The 19,143-nt window shown below is 41.2% G+C and overlaps 1 protein-coding gene across 1 annotated transcript in view; it reads left to right on the top strand.

The window, feature by feature from the left end:
- The first annotated feature begins 8,341 nt into the window (after positions 1-8,341).
- mast1b (microtubule associated serine/threonine kinase 1b) overlaps positions 8,342-19,143 on the top strand; it is a 36,424-nt gene continuing 25,622 nt past the window's right edge. Inside the window, exons 1-2 of the mRNA XM_079564050.1 lie at positions 8,342-8,974; positions 16,717-16,745. Coding sequence (XP_079420176.1) covers positions 8,936-8,974; positions 16,717-16,745 — 68 coding nt within the window. The 5' untranslated portion in view covers positions 8,342-8,935. The remainder of the gene's footprint in view (positions 8,975-16,716; positions 16,746-19,143) is intronic.

Genomic DNA, 19,143 nt, shown 5'->3' with positions numbered 1-19,143 from the left:
AACAGAAAGTGCTCCGTTTGAGTAAGATTATGTACCATTTATTTCTCATGAATGACATTCTTACTTTCACACAAAAAGTTATGATTTACAACAAAGAAATGTCCAATTATTGGGTATTAAAGTCCAAAACCTTTTGCAGGTTGAAATGGCGCGGTGGTCCTTGTTCTCCATCTTGTGGTGAGATGACAGCACTGCATACATTGTCATAGAAAAGTCATCCATCGCTGTTCAGTTCGTCCATTAGTTTGACAGTAACTGCTTTCCATTAGGGACAATGACACTTGGAGCATTTAGTATTTGCCTCATGGCATTAGCCCGTGCTCTCCACACCATTACCAACCTTTAGACAGAATGAAGTCCAGCTGCTTGTTGCTACAGACCATTTGCTCTTCTTTCTTGCAGATTTTTTCCCATGTTCATTGTCAGCGTTGTGAGTGCGTAAGTGGACAGGATCATTATTGTGCTTCCCACGAAATGCGAGGACGGTCCACGTTTAGCCACAATTTTCCAACTTGGCCTGTATGTCTGAACTTCTGCGGCTTCTGTCTTCTGCACCACGCGCTCCATGGTGTAGCTCGTTTACTCTAAAGCAGCAGTCCCACAAATCGTCTGGCAGTCGAGTGGTTATCTCCACTGTAACATGTTCCTTTATCTAGTCAGGCCAGTTTTAGATCCATTAAGTCCTCTGGCTCAGCTGGGAGCCTAATCACGTCAGCAGCGCCTCAGAGAGACACAAGGTCCCCCATTAGTACAAGAGGTCACTGTCCAGAAGGCAAGTCAAAATAGAATCACCTGCGCTGTACGGTGTATCAGCAAAATGAGTACTTTAAATAATGAAATAGTCAAAACGATGTGCACAATCTTAATAATCAATCATTTTTTCATTGATATTGACATTGCACAATTCAACATTCAACAAAATAGAATGAGAGTAGGAACAAATCTATATTGTAAAGAATTATAAACTCAAGGCAAAGTTGCTATAAAGGAATAGTTCCCGTTTTTCCATACTGAGATATGTTCTTACCTGAGCTTAGATGAGTTGATGTGTACCTGTCTGGTCTTTGTGCGTGCGCTCAGTCACACAAAAGGACCAAAGATGTTTATAGCATTTATTTGGTCTCTCTGAGTATATTCCTATAGCTCCAAACGGGGTGAAGTTAGAAGCTACCACGCTCTTCCACGGACACGCACAAAGACCAGACAGGTACGTATCAACTCGTCTAAGCTCAGGTAAGAACATTATTTCTTAAACATTGTCAAGTCTGTAACTAAAAACATTAGCTTCACACCATCAATACCGCACAAGGGTAAGCTTTGTGGAGAAAATCTATTTAACTGTAATATTGATTGGGGGTCCATATTTTCTATCTGTTTCTATCACAACTCTTAATGTCTGCTAGCTTTTTAGTTCAGCAAGTTGCTTGTCTGATCCCAGACTCTCACCCACGACAATAAATATATGCAATATAGACTTTTTGTGCAATATGCCCTGGAATTAATGTGCCAACCTATTTTCAACATGATGACCCATAAGTATAAACTCTGTACATTTACAGCTGTTATTTTCATCTGCAAGTGTTTCTTATCGAGCGTTTACAGCGTTGATACTAAGTCGTACAATTGAGAATCTGCTCCTTTACACTTTTGGCTGTTGGGGTGCGGCAGAGTTAAGATTGTTTGGCTTTATATGAAAGAGTAAGTGAGGAACAGCAGCTTTCATGTCAGATTTGTGTTGCCTTGTATTGGCTATTGACTTCCTATTTTAAAATATTTTAATGTATTTATTTATTTATTTATTGTGGACATAGAAATAACAATGGACAAACCAGATGCATTGTTTATAATGTTATAGCACATGTGCTAATTTTCAGCAGCTTTTCAGCTTTTACAATACAATAGATAAAACACTTTATTTGACAAGCCACGGCACATTTTACACATGGGAACAACTCTGGCCCGATTTAAGCCACTGTTTGAGCTCTCCGGTAAAGATGTTCATATTAGTCTGCAGTTTGAGTCCAGTGGGGAGAGAGCTCCACAGTGTAGCCCCTCTGAAGGAGAAGCTAGACTGTCTGAAAGACTTTCTGAACTTTGGCAGCATACAGTCCCCGCTGATAGAGGCTCTGGTGTAAGATCTGAGAGAGCCCTGATGCCTCAACATAAGGCCAGAGAACACACAGTTGTTCAAACATTTCAAAGACAATTTTTTTTTCAACACAATTTTTAAATGTTAAAACGCTTGTGCATCATTACAATGATGCCATCTCAGGTTGCCTGTCAAATATCTTAATTGACTGTTAATACAGAGAAGTGACTGTGACCATGCTGTGATGCAATATGACAGATGTGAAAGAAACAGTGCATGCACATGCAATAGCATTTGTCATTTGCAGGTGATTGTTGTTGTCTTCATCACTGAGCTGACTGCCAAACAAATTCAGGGTTGAAAGCACAAAGCCCAGCTGTGTGCTACTTTCAAAATGTTGTCTACTCTTTGCGTCAGGGTAATAAGATTAGTGAGTGGTTAGGCCTTTTTTATCTGTCTGAAGGACTTCAAAAACATCAGTGCTCTTGCCAAAGCTGCTTTGAAACCCAATCTCTCTGCCAATGGCATCAGACACTAAAATACACTGTAGCACTGACGGCAAGCAGCTTGTTTGCTTCCAAAAGCTTTTAGAGAAATGTACCCTTTGTTCTTGGTCAATGCCAAACTGCTCTTCATTGTAGTACCTGTATCATTCTTTTATCTCAGTGTTACTATATTGTTTTAAATTATTTTGTCTGCAAACTGATGGGAAGGATTTGACATACAGTCTGAATATTGTTTTGCAGAAATCAGTGGGAAAACTCATATTTTGTTGCAATAACAGTTGTAAAGATGTAAGAGAAGGTTGTTACTCCAGTTTTAATGGGAAAGAAAGCCACTGCTGGTTTATTGTGCACGTTGACGTTTATTTTCCAATGTGATGAACACTAGAGAAGGGTTACCTGAAAATGTAAATCTAGATGAAAGCCGAATATTTGCATTTCAGCCTGTTTTTCTGTCGTTTGTTCAGTTGTTGCCTTGGCTCGACTCAATGGGCCAATCCTCTTACACTGCTCCATATGCAGTGCAGAGGAGGGCTTAGCCACGTCCCACCGGACCCAGCCTGTGTGCTGCCGGCAGGAGATGTGGCTCATTCACAATAAAGACTGGATTACACTGCCCACACCACTCCACATCGCTGACGTCAGAGTGTGAGCAAACACACACAGGAAAAGAAGAATGAGTCTGATGAGGACACAAAACATTAACCACTGACCAGTGACCACCATCACTGAAGCAAGCACAAGTCAAAAACGTTTATTGCATCTCTACACTGGTGGATTGAACCAGAATTACAAGCTACACCTAAAACATGTCCTCCTGCCTGCTGTACAGGTTACAGCAAAAATGACCAAGAACAAAAAATCCAGTTGTTCAAATCAACCTGAAACCAGCAACACAATGTACAATATTTCACACATTTTTTCTAATTGTATAATTGTATAATGATCATGAAATCTGTTAAGCATGACAATGTTGGCCATAAAACTATTAAAATGCAATAAAATGCAGTAAAACAAAAGTTCTCAATGTTTGAGACACTGCACTCACGAGAGAGTCATAGAAAACAAAACAACACTTTATCCTTGAAGATAGATCTACATCTACAACCCTAGACTGACACGTATCCTAAGTTCCGCCTTTAACCACAAGGGGTCACTATGACATACTCTATTAGTTCCTTCTCGCAGTTTCTATATTTGATGCCTTTGGAGTTTTATTTTATATTCAAATGCAATATGAATATGACCTTCATAAACAAAGGAAGAGAGTCAGACTTCACTCAAAGAGCACATGTCCTTGGTTAAAAAATCCTCATTGTGAAAAGACAGACAAAAGAAAATAATTTGAACAGCCCTTTTGTCACTTTAATTTATAAGTCTGCTGCTTGAGTAGTTTTAACACTTTTTTATTATTATTTATTTTCTGTATAAATTCATATTCATCTGTTATTGTTGGAAAGTTGGACCACAGATAGGACAATGTGTCAATATAGGCATTGGGCTTTTATGGCCCCATTCATATGCACATGTTATGCACATTTACATTCTCCATCATGTAAGGAATACATTTAGCATGATGTAAAATAAATTATTTGTACTGCTATCCGGGTACTTGCACTAATGCTGTTGCGTCTCTAAGTGCACCATGGTTGTTGCCGTGTGGATGGATTTCTCTGGGTTAATGTTAAAACCAGAGTCTGTGCAAATGTCCTCTCTTCCCTTACAGTGTTGACTCTACAGCTGTGGATTTGCCTCCCTGTACAGCTCATTTGCTATTGCATCTTTCACAACAGGAATATAAATTTGTATAAAACCTTTGTGACTTCAGCAGTGAATGACGTCCTTTGAGTTTACGATTGAAGGTCAGAACCAGTCATCAGATAAAGAGCCATGTCATAGAATGAAAGGCAAATGTCAGACATCCTCATTATACTTGCCCATGTCCGAGATCTTTTTGTAATCGGGTTGAACTGCTCTTCAATGTTGCACTCATCAACAAAATAACCTGCTTTGACCCTCTTTCCAAACCCACATGAGCCGCTGTGCCCTTCCAAACTGGGATTACCTGAAAAAGGGTTTGAACAGTCTGTGGGATGAGTAACGATCCCGTCATGGTGGCCAATGGAGCAGACTTCCACCTGCGCTTCACAGTTTCTGTTCAGCCGCTCCTCCATTGATCGACCTGTCTACTGCAGAACGGGCTGAACCAGAGCCAGGACTCCTGTGTGGAAAATCTATACTGCAGTGTGTAAGCTTTCTCGAGGTGAGCACACGTCTTGGGAAAGGATTCTATCATTTTACCAAACTACAAGGTGAAATCTGTTCATCACTATGACATAATGCTGTGTCTGGGAAGCGGCGCGATCAGTTAATGTTAATGTCAAAATCACTCGTTTTACAGGATTGTGCAAATGAGCAAAACACAACAAACATCACCTCAATCTGGTTGTTATGAATGTGTAATTGTCAATGTTTGATTTACAAGTCCTTGTCTACTGTGACTGTCCACATCTTTAAACTGTCCACTGTTCACATCTTTAATAACCTTTAAAGGAACAGGCCACCGTTTTCCATACTGAGACATGTTCTTACCTTAGCTTAGACGAGTTGATGCAAAACTGTCTGGTCTTTGTGCATGTGCTCAGTCACGCAACTGTTAGCATTTAGCCTCCCTCAGCAAGGGTATAGCTCCAAACTGGGGTGAAGTCAGAAGCTACCAAGCTGTTCCACGTTTTCCCTATTTAAATACAGTTATGTGAGCCTTTACGCGATCCAAGTCTAGTTACACAGAATTAAACATGTCGATTTTCTAAGTGGATAAAAGGGAAACTATATTTTAAGGCGTAATAACATAGGAGCACTACGACGTCCGCGCAGTAGTATCTCACTTCACTGCGCGGATTGCTAGGCCTTACATATATTGTTCCCCTTGGCCTAAACCAGGGGTGTCCAATTAATTTTGGGACTCTCTGGACCACTCTGGAATTTATGCTCTATCGGGCAGGGGCCGGATTAAATCATCTCGGGATCAGCCCGTGGGCCGTATGTTTGTCTGCTTTAAACGTTTTGACGCACATCTGTGTCTATTTTGGTATCACAAAGACATGATTTTTCCTCAAACTTAGATGGGACAGCTAAAGGTGCCCGCTTCCTGCAAGAGTACTCCAAGTAACCTGGTATGAGAAAGGCCCAAACAAAGAAGTAATTATATGCACTTCCCATCTCCCATTCATAAACATCATGCACTGGGTTTCGTACTAATGTTATGCACAGCACACTCTTTACACGCTTGCTTTTGCTGCAGTGACACCTGCTGCAGTGACGTCCAGAAGACAAGGCGTTGCAACTGGCACGAAGTGATAATGGTCTCTGTGTGAAACAGCTATGTGGGTCAACATGACACAGAGTGTAGTTAAATAAATTGCTGTTTTCATGACGTCAGTGGTGCTACTCCAGTTTTGTCTTGGTATGCTGATACTTCTACTAAACTGAGACCAAAAATCCTCCATCAGCACTGTCAGAGTTGGCCCGTCTGCCAGATCCGGTCCATCTAATCTCACGCAGCAGCTGCTTACCCACTCATTTGTGCATTTGGACAGCACAGCAGTAAAATCATTGGGACATTCTGCTCCTTATCCCCTGCACTTTGTTAAATCAGATGCTTGTTTACCACTAAAATGATAAGTCAGTGTTTTGGAGCCACCGGCAGCGTCCCGTCTGGTCGGCCGAGACCTGGTTTGGTGAATCACTGATCTCTTGCTGTCATTGGCACTGAATGGTCAGGCCTGTGTGGGCAGCTCGGACCATATGTTACATAAAATCAGTGTGAATGTTCCAATCCACAACCGGTGTTACGCAAGTCCCAAAAGCTGATAAAATCAGGATTTTAAACATGACGCAGAGGAGGTCAGCGGCTTTTAATTGTAATTAAAAGCCCGGTTGACACCGCTGGGTAACAGGAAGCCTGGCTGAATGTATGTGTATGTGTATGTGTATGTGTATGTGTATGTGTATGTGTATGTGTATGTGTGTGTGTGTGTGTATGTGTATGTGTATGTGTATGTGTATGTGTATGTGTATGTGTATGTGTATGTGTGTGTGTGTGTGTGTGTGTGTGTGTGTGTGTGTGTGTGTGTGTGTGTGTGTATGTGTATGTGTATGTGTATGTGTATGTGTATGTGTATGTGTATGTGTATGTGTATGTGTATGTGTATGTGTATGTGTATGTGTGTGTGTGTGTGTATGTGTATGTGGGTGAGTGGTTGTTGGTGGTCGCGTGCCCGATGGTGCAGATTAGCAGCCTCTCTTCTGTCAGTCTACCCCAGGGCAGCCGTGGCTAATAATAGTAGCTTACCACCACCGAATATTGTTTAAATGAATAATGTACGAAATAGTATGCATGAATGTACGAATGCATTAATAATAATATTACTATTACTATAAGTATTATTATAGACTACAACATGTATCTATTAGTATGAAGAAATCCCTTTACTTACAATGCATGGTAAACCTTCTGAATTTATATGAGATTTTTTCTCTTTTTCAGGCGGATCCACTCTGACCGTTGGCCATGCATAACCAGCAGCCGTACATTGGACGTGACGTATTGAACCGTACAGTTACATTCTGCCCTAATGAAGACTCTTGAGTTGAAACGTGTTGGCGTGAATACAATTTCACTTCTTATTTATCGGAGTTCCTTGGTCCTAAACAGCATTTGTATTCACATATTTGTTTTGCCCTCTTAGGACCTCGATGAGCACTGTTTGCCAACATATATTATCGTGCAAAAAGGTTATTTTCCATATTTTGAGGTGTTCTTTAAGTCTGGAGACCCTCGTGCCTGGTTTACCAAATGTAGAAAAACTAAAATTAATTTATAATCAAAGAAAAAAAAGAGAAAAAGTAAAGCATGCACAGTCCAGAATGTTTCCATGGGTAATGATGGTCTCGTGTCTGTATTGAAAACATTGATTGATTGATTGATTGATTGATTGATTGATTGATTGATTGATTGATTGATTGATTGATTGATTGATTGATTGATTGATTGATTGTTAGGTGTTGTGTGCTAAAGGTGTCGGGCTGCTTTCATGCAATTTGTTGACTTTATGAATGTCCCTGTAAGGAAATCAGGTTTACTTCACACTTGATCCCTTCAATCAGTGCCTCAACCTGTCTGGCACAGTGGGGACCTCGGTCAGGGAGTACCAGCAGCTGAAGGATTAACCTACTGTTCTTGTTTTGGCTCGATGCGGGAAAACCGGTGCAAACACCCACATGGACCGAGTGTCAAACTCAGGGCTTTCCGCCTCTGAGGTGACAGTGCCAGCATAATGTAATACTGTAGTAGTAATAAACAACATGTGATAGTGTTGGTAAACAGCAAGAAAGAGGAAGTATGAGAGGAAAACGAGAAGTTACAAACAGGAACGAGCAGAAACTAAAAGCAAAGGAGAAAAAGTGTGATCAATAAACAACACAACTAATGCATATGAATGTAAAATGTTTAAACTGTACCATAGCTGGCATATAGACCTGGCAACACACACTCTTGACCTTTGTCTGGATAGATGGATAGATGATTCACTCTCTTTGCTTTCGTCTTTGTACAAATCTTGCATTTACACATTGTTGATGAGATGTTTGAAAGCTCTAATCTTGTCACTGGCAGAAGAGTGGTCTGCTGTGCGTCGCTGTCTGTGGTGCTGGACTGGCACGAGTCACGCTTTGGGACCCATGGCACGTCCACAGCGCTGCGCCTGTTCCGCGGGCAGCCACTCATCGCCCCTCTTGTTGGTTAGATGGTTTTCCCTCACGTCTCTCATTCATGTGCGCTGCAGGGGGAGGGGCGACAGCCAGGATTCCCAGGAAGGGGTTACAAATATCGCGTTGCTGCCGCTGCCCGGGCTCACTCTGCAGTTTGAGGGAAGTGAAGGGAGGCAAACAACGAAACAAACTAAGGATGAATGAACGCGACCGGCTCTAATTTCGCTAAACGGGGGGACGTAACGTAAGCTTTTCATGTTATGTTTGCGGGACCGGACAGATACGGAGCACGAGACGAAGGGGGATCAACGAATCCAACCGCAGCCCCGCTCCGAGTCCCGAACACCCCGTTCTTTGTGGCTCCAGACGCAGAAGGGGATCGCGTTTCTTCGCTTGATGAAGGCATCCTGCGCAAGAGTGTGCTAAACTCCGGCATCGCGTGTTTTATCCACGACAGGATGGCCGCTCCGCTCCTCCGATGTGTCACGGGACTTTGCGGAGCACTCTCTCGGCTCTGACTGAACCGGAGGCGCGCTGAAGGACTTCGAGTAGTGTGTTGTGCGTCCCAGCCATGGATGACTCTGGGATAATAAGACGGCGTCGGCTGCAGGTGAGTGGTTGAGCCATATAGCTACACTACACATTAGCCAAGAGCTTGGTCATTGCTGCACTCGTTTGGTGTTGCCCATAGAGACACCATTGTGCAATCTGAGCCGTCCTATCGCTGCGGCTGTTTAAAGGGATACTTTAGTTACCGTAGTTGCTTTGAACTGTTTCATTCTGATGTAGCCTTTTATTTTTTTGAGGACCTGACAGGTGTGATGCAGGAGTGGCAATAGTGTGAGTAATAACAGATTTCATTAATATTAAAAGTAAAAATGTGAGCGTGGTTTGTCCTCTGCCTCTGGGTTCCCATTAAGTGAATCAAATGTAATGAAAACATAGTGTCCAACACAGTTACAAAATTCAAATGACCTGTTGTTTGATTAAAACATTATTCCCTTGAAGCCAAAGCACTTTGTATGTCAAAACTCTTGTGCTATGATTATTAATATGTAACTACTCTTTGCATAATGAGTTTACATTTTGTAAAGCCCTGGCTCTCCTGTCCCACAGTAGGAAAAATGGGGGGAAAAGAATGTGAATAGTGATTTGTATTGAAATGCTCACCCTGCTAATCCAATCTGAAGCAGCGATTTCATCCACCCTACCAGCTAATTAATAAACAGAAGAGAATAAATTATTAAAATTCCCCCTTTGGCTGCTTTGTTTTTTTCAGAGGTCCCACAACAGTGATTTAGATAGGGATGTCTCTCTTTTGTCTTTTTGAACCAGAAGTACAGCTACCAACAGTTCTCGGCTTCATGACCTCATAACTTTCACTTAAATGAATAAATGAATAAATGAATAAATGGTGCTGACAGAAACAACATTTCAATTACGTTTTGTTTCACGTGCATTAGGTCCAATAAGCAGCCATTTACCAAGTCAAAGCATTTGTGTTATGAGTTAAAAGGCAATTTGTGTGGTGGAAGTCTTATCTGCTCAAGAATGTTAATACATCACATGTAAAAATACCTCGCTCATTGTAGGATTCATACTCAATACAAAACTGCCAAATCACTGTGCATTGAAAAGGTAAGAAGTCAAAAGCCAAAATGTTTATTGTGCATTAGCCGTAGCCCGAGTGTGCTCTGGTAGCCATAGCCTGTTTAATGGCTTGTTAGCTGTGCTGTAACTACAATCTCTCCTTTTTCTCTTCTAAACACTTCCATACAAGCACCATTTATCCTCTGCATGTCCCTGAAGCACTCCTTTTAGGGTCATTCACATCCACTAGCAACATACTGCACCTCTATGCACCGCTTTTCCACAGATTTTTCCTTTTATACGCCGGATATATAAAATCAGAAAGCGCATAAAGCAGCCGATATTGGCACGTTTGCCCCCACCCACTGTATATTTTTTTTCCATCTTGGCGGGCCCATTCGGGTGAACTAAGCAGAGATGAGCGGCTGAGCGGAGTATGACCTCATTCCCCTCGCATTAGCAAGAGTGAAAATAAAATGTGTAAAAAAGATCAACTTGAGGCAGTTACAGAGTGCAGAGGGAGCAGAGGATCATGGGGGATTAGTTATGAGGTGCGCTGTGATGTATGACAGCGGCTTCTGGAGAATTAATCAACAAAGCAGCACAGGCACAAAGAACTGACAGTGGCTCAAAAATATAGGCGCAATATTTATTCCATTGGGTCAATAGTTACAGGATTACATGAATTGACATTTATGGTAGTGCCTCTCATAGTTGTTATAATATACAGTTTATATACAGCACTAAGGATTGTATGTTCTGATACAAGTCAATTAATTCTAGTAAGTCCCTTATTGTCTTTGTCAAAGCAAAGCCAGAATACATCATTCTTTATTTCTTGATTTTGTTTTAGTGTTAGCCAAAGCATCTTTACACACTGTTGTTGATTGACCTAGCATCCCACAACAAGTGTGTAGTGGTGGTATATTTGGGAAAGTCACACCGAGTGGTCAAAGCCTTATGTTTGTCTAGAGGCAAACTGCTGCGTCATTGTAAAAATGTCAGTAAAATCACAAAAAAGTGAAGTGGAGTTATAATTTTGGCGATAAACATTTAGATCAATAACACAGCTATAGGCCACTTATCCTACTGTAACTTCCTGTTGGAGACATGAGCCGGCAGCTGTTTCCACATGAGGTGAGGTACACTGTGGATAATCCCCAGTTAATCTTAATTTAAGCTAACACGAAGCAACCAACACTGATCAACCCTCAGGTGGTTGGAGCAAATCAGACCAGATACCGTTTATTCAGCGTTCTGAATGTCATATCTATGTTTTTTACCTTTTCTACTTCAAAACAGGGCTCATTATTCAAAGACAGCATAATTACTTGTAAAATTGTATAAATAATGCAATTTTCTGCTGTAAAAGTGAACTCGTGGTCTGAAAGAATGAGAACAAGCTCGAAGACTTGGAGCAACTTGAAATGGGCAGAAGGCAAAAAAAAAGTGCTTATCAAGATAGACCTTTTCCTTTCTCAGTTTGTCAGGATGACCTGGGGTTTTCATGTGTTTCTTCACAATGTGCCCCTCTCTGTGATGCCTGTCCCTGAACTGCAGCTGCCAGTTTTTACTCTGCTCTTAAATGGGATTTGCCAAGTTTTGTCTTCAGCAATAAATTTTCTGGCAATAAATATTGAACAGCAAAGCCAGTTTTATGTGTTGTAGCCGAGCGGTTTATTTACCGCAGCTTCACAGCTTGCATAGTCATTTGTCTTCATCTCCACGTGCCTGTGTTCAAAATGCGGTGTTAACGTGTGATTGGCTCGGGCCCTCCCATGGGTGCCATCAGCCCAACTGTCACTGCTGTGAGTCTCCCCCATTGCCATATGGTGACACACCCCTCTCCTGCACTCAAGGCCAGGAGTATGGAAATGTACATAAATAAAACTACTGAGGTGAAGTAGATTCATGGTCAAACATGTATTTGTAAGTGTATGCACAGAAAATGTGAATATGAAATCTTCAACATCTGTACATCCACCTTTAGTCAAACCCATGATGCTTTGCTCCAGCGTGACTAACACTGAAAGGACATCTTTGTATCATCCGTGCGACACAGACATTTATAGAACAGAATGCACGTCAGATAAGACAAAATGTCATGTCCACGAGGGATAGTATCACTGGATGACCAACTGAATGTTGGAACAAGCTTGGAAGATTGAGAGGCAGTGTGTTGTACGAGTGGCTGATGATAATGGCTTTTTTATTTAGAGCTATAACATTGAGGAATATTAGGAACACTATCAGTGATCCTCTTGGTAATGTCTAATGAGCTATATTTTTCCCATGTTTTCCACAACAATAAAGCCCATATTGCTTGGATTTCCTCAGACAGCACCAAATTTATATTTTCAATTAAAGTCAGAGTACTGTTTAATTTTATTGGATTACTTATAGCCATTATCTCAACCCAAATGGGCAATCTGTCTCCTCCCATCAGCGAGCCAGAGCTCTGTATACTTGGATGTATGAGCGCAGTGGTCACTGTCTCTCGCGGACTGACCCTTTCAAATGGATGGTTAATTTGTCTCGAGGCCCCCCTTGCCCAGCTCCACTCTGTGTCTGTCTACAAAGAGAAAGCGCTGCATGTCCCCACAGAACAGCACAGAGCTTTATGTGCATCAGCTAATGCTGTTTTATCACAGGGATATTTTTATTCTTTTAGCAGAGCATTTGGAAGGTACAGCAGAGAAGACAGTTTTAACGAGTCTTAACATTTTTGCTGGAAGAAACATTACAAGAGCCAACTGCATGCTTCACATTAGTCATAGAACAACAAAAAAGCACTGTTAAGGTTGATGCACAGTCACGGATCGATCAGCAATACATAACATACATTTGAAGTCCCATCTGTTACACTTACATGAATTGCCTTGAAGGATTAGTTATGTGTTTATCTTGTCTGGCCTTTGCCAGGGGTTAGTTGATGCTGCACACAAACTATATGTAGAGTGACAGTCATGGAGTGATACAGTATGAGAAAATAGTTGCCAGCAATCTACCAATGCAAATATGCTTTGACAGAAGTGGGCCATATAGATGTTATACCTCGTCTAGATACATTTTTCCCTTTTTTGGTAGCTTTTCTAGGGAAAAACTGTAGTGGAGTGATTTGAAATTGGTAATGCACTGCTGTTACATACTGTTTTAAGCACTGTTTTAAATACTGTTTTAACTAATAATACAGATAGGGCGGTCGCGATAATTACAATACCGACTTATCGTTTATAAATAACAGATAAACAATATATTTTTGGGCTCGATATTTATTGTCTGTACATTTATTAGCGTTTCCCCCCTATTTTTATTGGTAAACTTCATTTTTAACTGAAGCAAATTGAGTTACATTAGATTTTAAGTTTATTGCAGCATGTGTGGTTTGTTAGGATATGATTATGCACTTTTAGAACAAAGGTTTACTGTCATTTTTATGCCTGAGAGTTGACAGCATCCAGTATTGTTAGAGTCAATGATGTGGTTTATCGCGATACTTTCCTGGATCAATATATCGAACTTCAAATTTGCTATCGTGACATGCCTATGTACACACTTAAAGGTAATTGATACTGCTCATGTGTGGCTAAACATTCAGCCTTTGGTGGGCCCATTTCCTGCAGTCTTTGAATCTCAATGCAATTCATCCACATACAGAGCATAGACACCGTCAGTGACATTCGCATTGTTTGCATTCAGGCACAAAAATCTAAATCTACACCTACATCATGATTTTACCTGAAGCTAAAACCAATACCGTGTGCAGCATTTATGGCCATATATAAAAGCAGTTTTTCCTACGTACATTTAAACACTGCCTAAAAGTGAGAAATGAGCCACCACATCTTCAATACAATGCTGTCAAAGAGAGAATGAACAATACAGCATCCCAACCTGCCAATCAAGCCTTTCAAATTATGGCAGCAACTCAAAGCACAAAGTTATCATTATCACAATATTAGCACAATGTCAAACACAGAATGGCAGTAACATTTAACAACCTCATTCTGACAGATATACAATATAGTCTTAACCATGTGATATATTATATATTATAGTATAATTATTGGTCCTATTTTCAACTTTTATCTTTGGTTTTGACACAGTTTGAATGAGAAACAGTAGAGAGGACGGCAACGTCTGGGGACCTCGAGTTGTTCCCTGTACCAGAACATGTCACTCTCAACATGACAGTTTTCAGATATGGCTTTTTTTTTTGGTATTCTCTTTTGTCACATGTCATTTTTGCGCCAGAGCCTCCCATCTACTGTCCTGTCAGTCACCCCTCTCTAGACTTCATTAGCGCAGCCACACAGCATACAGCCCAGACAACAGCTCTTCATCTCAGGCCTTAACATGTTAACAGTGTAAGACGTTGGGTATTCGCTCATGCAGTCGGCAATGAGCAAGATTTGTGACTCACTAATTGAACCTCCTGGGACTTATAGGAAAAAAAAACACACATCTTGGCTCCTTATATTTATGCAGCACATATAGCGTTTCCGTGTGGGACTCTTGTCAGCGTACTGTGACTCACGTTTCAACAGTCCCCTCTTGATTCCATGCAAATGACCAATTACAAAGGCTAAGATTGAAGCGGAGGAATGAGCTCCCATGTGACCTTTTGCTCAAATCCGAGCAGGCAGTTGAATTGAGGAATACAGTAAATGAAATAATGTTACAGTGATTAATACGAAACACGACACCAACGTGAAGATGAGTGAGCGCTCGAGATTGAATATCCACCAGGTTGATAAAAGCTGGATGAGATAAGGATTCTGTGAAATGTGTAATAATGAGTATCCACTAGATCAATTGTGTTGATGAACTGTGGATATTGCCGTTTTTTCATGCCAGCATATGCTCATCTTTGCTCATTTTTGTGTTCTTTAGAGCTGCACAGTATATCATCAAATAGATAGATAGATTGACACTTTTTTTTTTTCGAACATGAAACCAGGTGAATGTAATGTAACAGATATTGTGCAATGTAAAGGCATTCATTTATGCACAAATGTATTGTCTGTATGTTCACAGTATTTGGTATAATATCTTATAATTTGATACCATTCAGACTTACTGTATTTTTGTTCTTATTTTGTGGTTATTGTAAGACATCACATCACTGGGCAGACTCATGTGTCTAGTTCTAGGCTCATCACAGCATAATTAAAGGATAATAATGGATTGATCTTAATGGGTTAACCGATTTACACTGTAAGGTGGGTAGAGGGAACATTAAGTGCAATAGCTCAGAGCCACACAAGGCAGGTGGATTATGATATGTTGATACTTTACTGAAGTATTGCCCATTACCGAAAGCATAGCAACACAACAGCTTCCAAGACTTTATTAAAAATGCAAGATCGAAGTTTAAGCTATTCTTCTCTGACAGCTTCAGCGGCCTGCACCAGCTGCAGATGTCATGTTCCTGTAGTGTCTGTACAGTAACGTACTTTCATCACACAGAAGCCTGTTCGAATGCTTTGTAAGTCATCCTCCCCGGGTACCTACAGCTCCGGGTCAATTAACCTGATCAATGAAGGACAAAGTGAAAGGGATCAGCGCAGCCTCGGATACGCACTTGTCCTTGTAATGCAGGGTTTTGCGCCTGTTCAGTCAGTATCTCTGGCATGTTGAATAGGCATATTGATGGATGCCAATATCCAAAGTCACATCCAACTTCTGGATTGAGATAAATACGTTCCCAAGAACTAAACAGTGTCTGTTCAGTGTGATGGTGGTTTTATCTCCACTGCTCTTTTGCCTTTTCCCCCTTTTCCTTTTTGGGCCACATCGTCCTGACACTTGAGTATTGTTTGCTCCAATGTAACAAACTGTGATCAGATTATGAAAAGTATTTCAGTCCGGTGTGATTCACGCTAACGCTATGCTAGGGCTAAACAATGCCGGTGCCTCATGACCACACTCTGGAATACTGGTTTCTTCATGCTAACTCACTGTTCATAAATACAAGGGAAACGGCTATTATGATTTTTGAAATGAACACTGGTAAGACGAGAACACTGTTGTGCTGTTGTCGGTGGATATTGACAAGAAAGGCACTTAAGCTTTGTCCTTGTAGCTTTAATGTGAGAGAGAAATGCTTGCAGCAGGTTACGCTCCATGCTGCCTGCCACATGTGTGCGTGAAGGTTAACCTAATAATCACTTTGAGCGCAGTTAGCAGGCGGTCGATGCCAAGCTAGCAGCATCTTAACAGCGTTAGCTGGAGTGTGACTGAAAAAGGTGTGGAGCAGCTGATTGCTTCTGTTACTATAGACTGGGCCCCTGAGGGATGCTATACTGTTATGCACAGCAGAGACAGGTGTCCCCTGGGGGACACTCAGGACTTGTTTACACTCATCACACTGTGTTTTGAAAGAGCAGTAGTAGAAAATTATGGACTTATGGCTCGCACATACAGTTGTCAGTAATGGATAGTTCCTACCATAATACACAAAGAATAACAGTGAAATGAGAGACAATAATAACGCTGCTGTTTCATCAGAATAACACAATAAATATTAACACTAAAGATTATATATATTTATTATATTTATATAGAAAGATTTAAAAGTTAGTTATTGTAATACATAACTAATTTTAATTTGAAAGATTAATTTGAATTATGGTTGCAGCTTTTTGTTAGAGGTTGAAGATGGGTTAGAACCACTGATAGAGGCTTTTCTTTTCTCTGAATTTGTTGGTTTCCCTCCCTGATCTCTTCTTTGTCCTCTGTCTTTGTGCTTTCTTCCAGAAGGATTTGCCTCTGCCCCGCAAGAACAGCAGGTGAGTCTTATCTCTGCACCACCCCCATCTTCAAACTCCACCCTCCCCTCTGTGCCTCACTCCCTGGGGAACCACTCCAGGTCTTTCCATCGCTCCACGAAGAAGACAAACAACACACTTGACATAACTCATTGGCAGACTGTGTTTTGGAAAGAGCAGCACTGGTGTGAGTGGTTGCTGCGTGGATCGGCGGGAGGAGTGTGATTGAAGCCAGTGGGGAGCGCTGGCTGGGTGCTGTCCGTGGTGCTGAAAAATCTCGTCTCAAGCCTTTTCCAGCCGTCTCAGGCTCATCTCCCACTGTGGTGCCTTGAGTTGCTTCTGTTCTCTGCTTGATTTCCCTCACGCGGCTCTCGCTGACCGTTTGTTTTATTCAGTGTAGAATACAAAAGAGAAAAAGGATCAAATGAAAGATCTTATTGACAGAATGCTGCACTACATGTCAAGTTTCTTGTGTAAACGGATGGATTTCAGTAAGAAAGTTGTAGCAAGAAATGTGTAGGAGCAGAGCGGAAAATGTTGAAGTTGTCTTTGTTGTCAATGCGAAGGAATGGGACTCCCTGAATGTACGGCATGTTGTTCAATCGGGAATGGTCTAGCAATGAGTATTTATTATATTTATGTTAATTATATGGCAAATATGAGATTCCTTGTTAAAACTGGTTTGGGTTAAGGAAGTTAAAGTTATAGCAGAACAATTTCTGTTTCCAAAAGACTTTCTTTCTGAAACAAAATGAGATTATAAGCAAACATAAGTATTGGGAACAGGTTTGGTATAGTTTTATGTTATTTGTTTGTACCTATAATGGGACATTGGTGTTAATGCTAGGGATGCACCAATCCAACACTGGTATCTGATTTCGGAGCCGATACTAGAAAAAATGCGATATCGGGCATCGGCTACAAATATTTGATACTGAACCGATGCCAGTTTTGGCTCTCACCGCCTTAAAAACACAACTTTCTCCGACTGAATCTGAAGTGAATGTGGACATGCTGGGAGAATTGAATAGCTGAGTCAGGTTTAACTATCGCATACTTAATTTTGTTCAACCGCGCAAAATGCCGTGGTTAGCATCAGTATGCTAAAGCTAGCGGGAGCATGCTAATGCTAACGGCAAGGCTGGGTCAGAAACTACGATAGAAATATCTAATATAATCGGCCACTGCTGGAGCCAAGTGTATGTATTTTAGTTTATAAGATGCTGTTAAAGAATGACTGATTTAAGACATTTGTAATGCACAAGATGTAACGATCAGAAGACGTCATGTGAGCTGTTAATGTAAAATAGCCTGTCCCAATGATAGTGTCAAAAATTCAGTGATCCGCTTTAGACAAGGCAGGTTTATTTGTACCGCACATTTCGTACACAAGGCAACTTTGTCACTTAGAGAAAGCCAATTAAAAAAAGTCCCATGGTATCGGTTAATATCGGAAAACAGCAACTCCAGTATCGGTATCAGAAGCAAAAAAGCTGGATCGGTGCATCTCTAGTTAATGCTGAACGCAAGTCTCTTTGGGTTGACTCTAATAAATAGCTATATAGACTCTCTTAAAAGCAATAATATTAATCCACATTCTGTATTGCCAGAAAGTGTATCCTTAAGAATACTGACTAGACAGGTGGAGTACAGTGTGGTACATGTGAACAATGCCAAGTGGGGATTTAATGTGACTTTCTTTGAACTTGCAGTAACTGAGCGCAGCGATGTCCAGTCGCTGTTTACTGACCCCTGTAGCTTTAAGAATTTTAATTCTGGTCTACTTTATACCACGTCTGCATTGTAGTTGTAAATATATGCTGATATATTCTCCACTGTAGCAGTTTGGAAGGCTGTACTGGTGGGTCGGTCGCTCGACTGGGCAGCCACTGGGAAAAACATAAATCTGTGCCAATGTGATTAATGACTACCAGCCCTGTGGTGATGTTATTGTCTGTCGGTCTTATCAGGACTGAATATGACATCTGTCTAGTTTCAGGCATTAAGTGCACTTGGTATGTTTTGTGTTTTCACTTTGAAATGAGGGGACAAAAGATGAGCTTGTTTTTCATATCGTGAGTAGTAGGAGTTTCCATGTGCGCAGGTGGGTACAGACTGCTGCCCTTTGCCTGTCCTCATCTGTCGGCCCTATCTCCCCATCTCCCTGCCCCATCTATCAAAACACGCACACTGCTCCTCCCATCACCACGCCTAATCACACACCAAATGAAGCCAGCAGGCTTGCTCCATCTCAGTTTACCAAACCATTCCCCATTCCTTAGCCCTCACTGGGTCTTATTGTACTTTCACTCTCGTAGAGGCAGAACACCATCACGGCTCAATCCATAATAGATGAGACCAGTGGATCCAATCTGATGTATCCATCCATGGGTGCATCCATCCACACTGAGCACACATG

The sequence above is a fragment of the Gobius niger genome (assembly GCF_951799975.1).
Source record: "Gobius niger genome assembly, chromosome: 10".
NCBI lineage: Eukaryota > Metazoa > Chordata > Actinopteri > Gobiiformes > Gobiidae > Gobius > Gobius niger.
The sequence above is the reverse complement of the archived record's forward strand: the minus strand, read 5'-3'. Positions and strand labels throughout refer to the sequence as shown.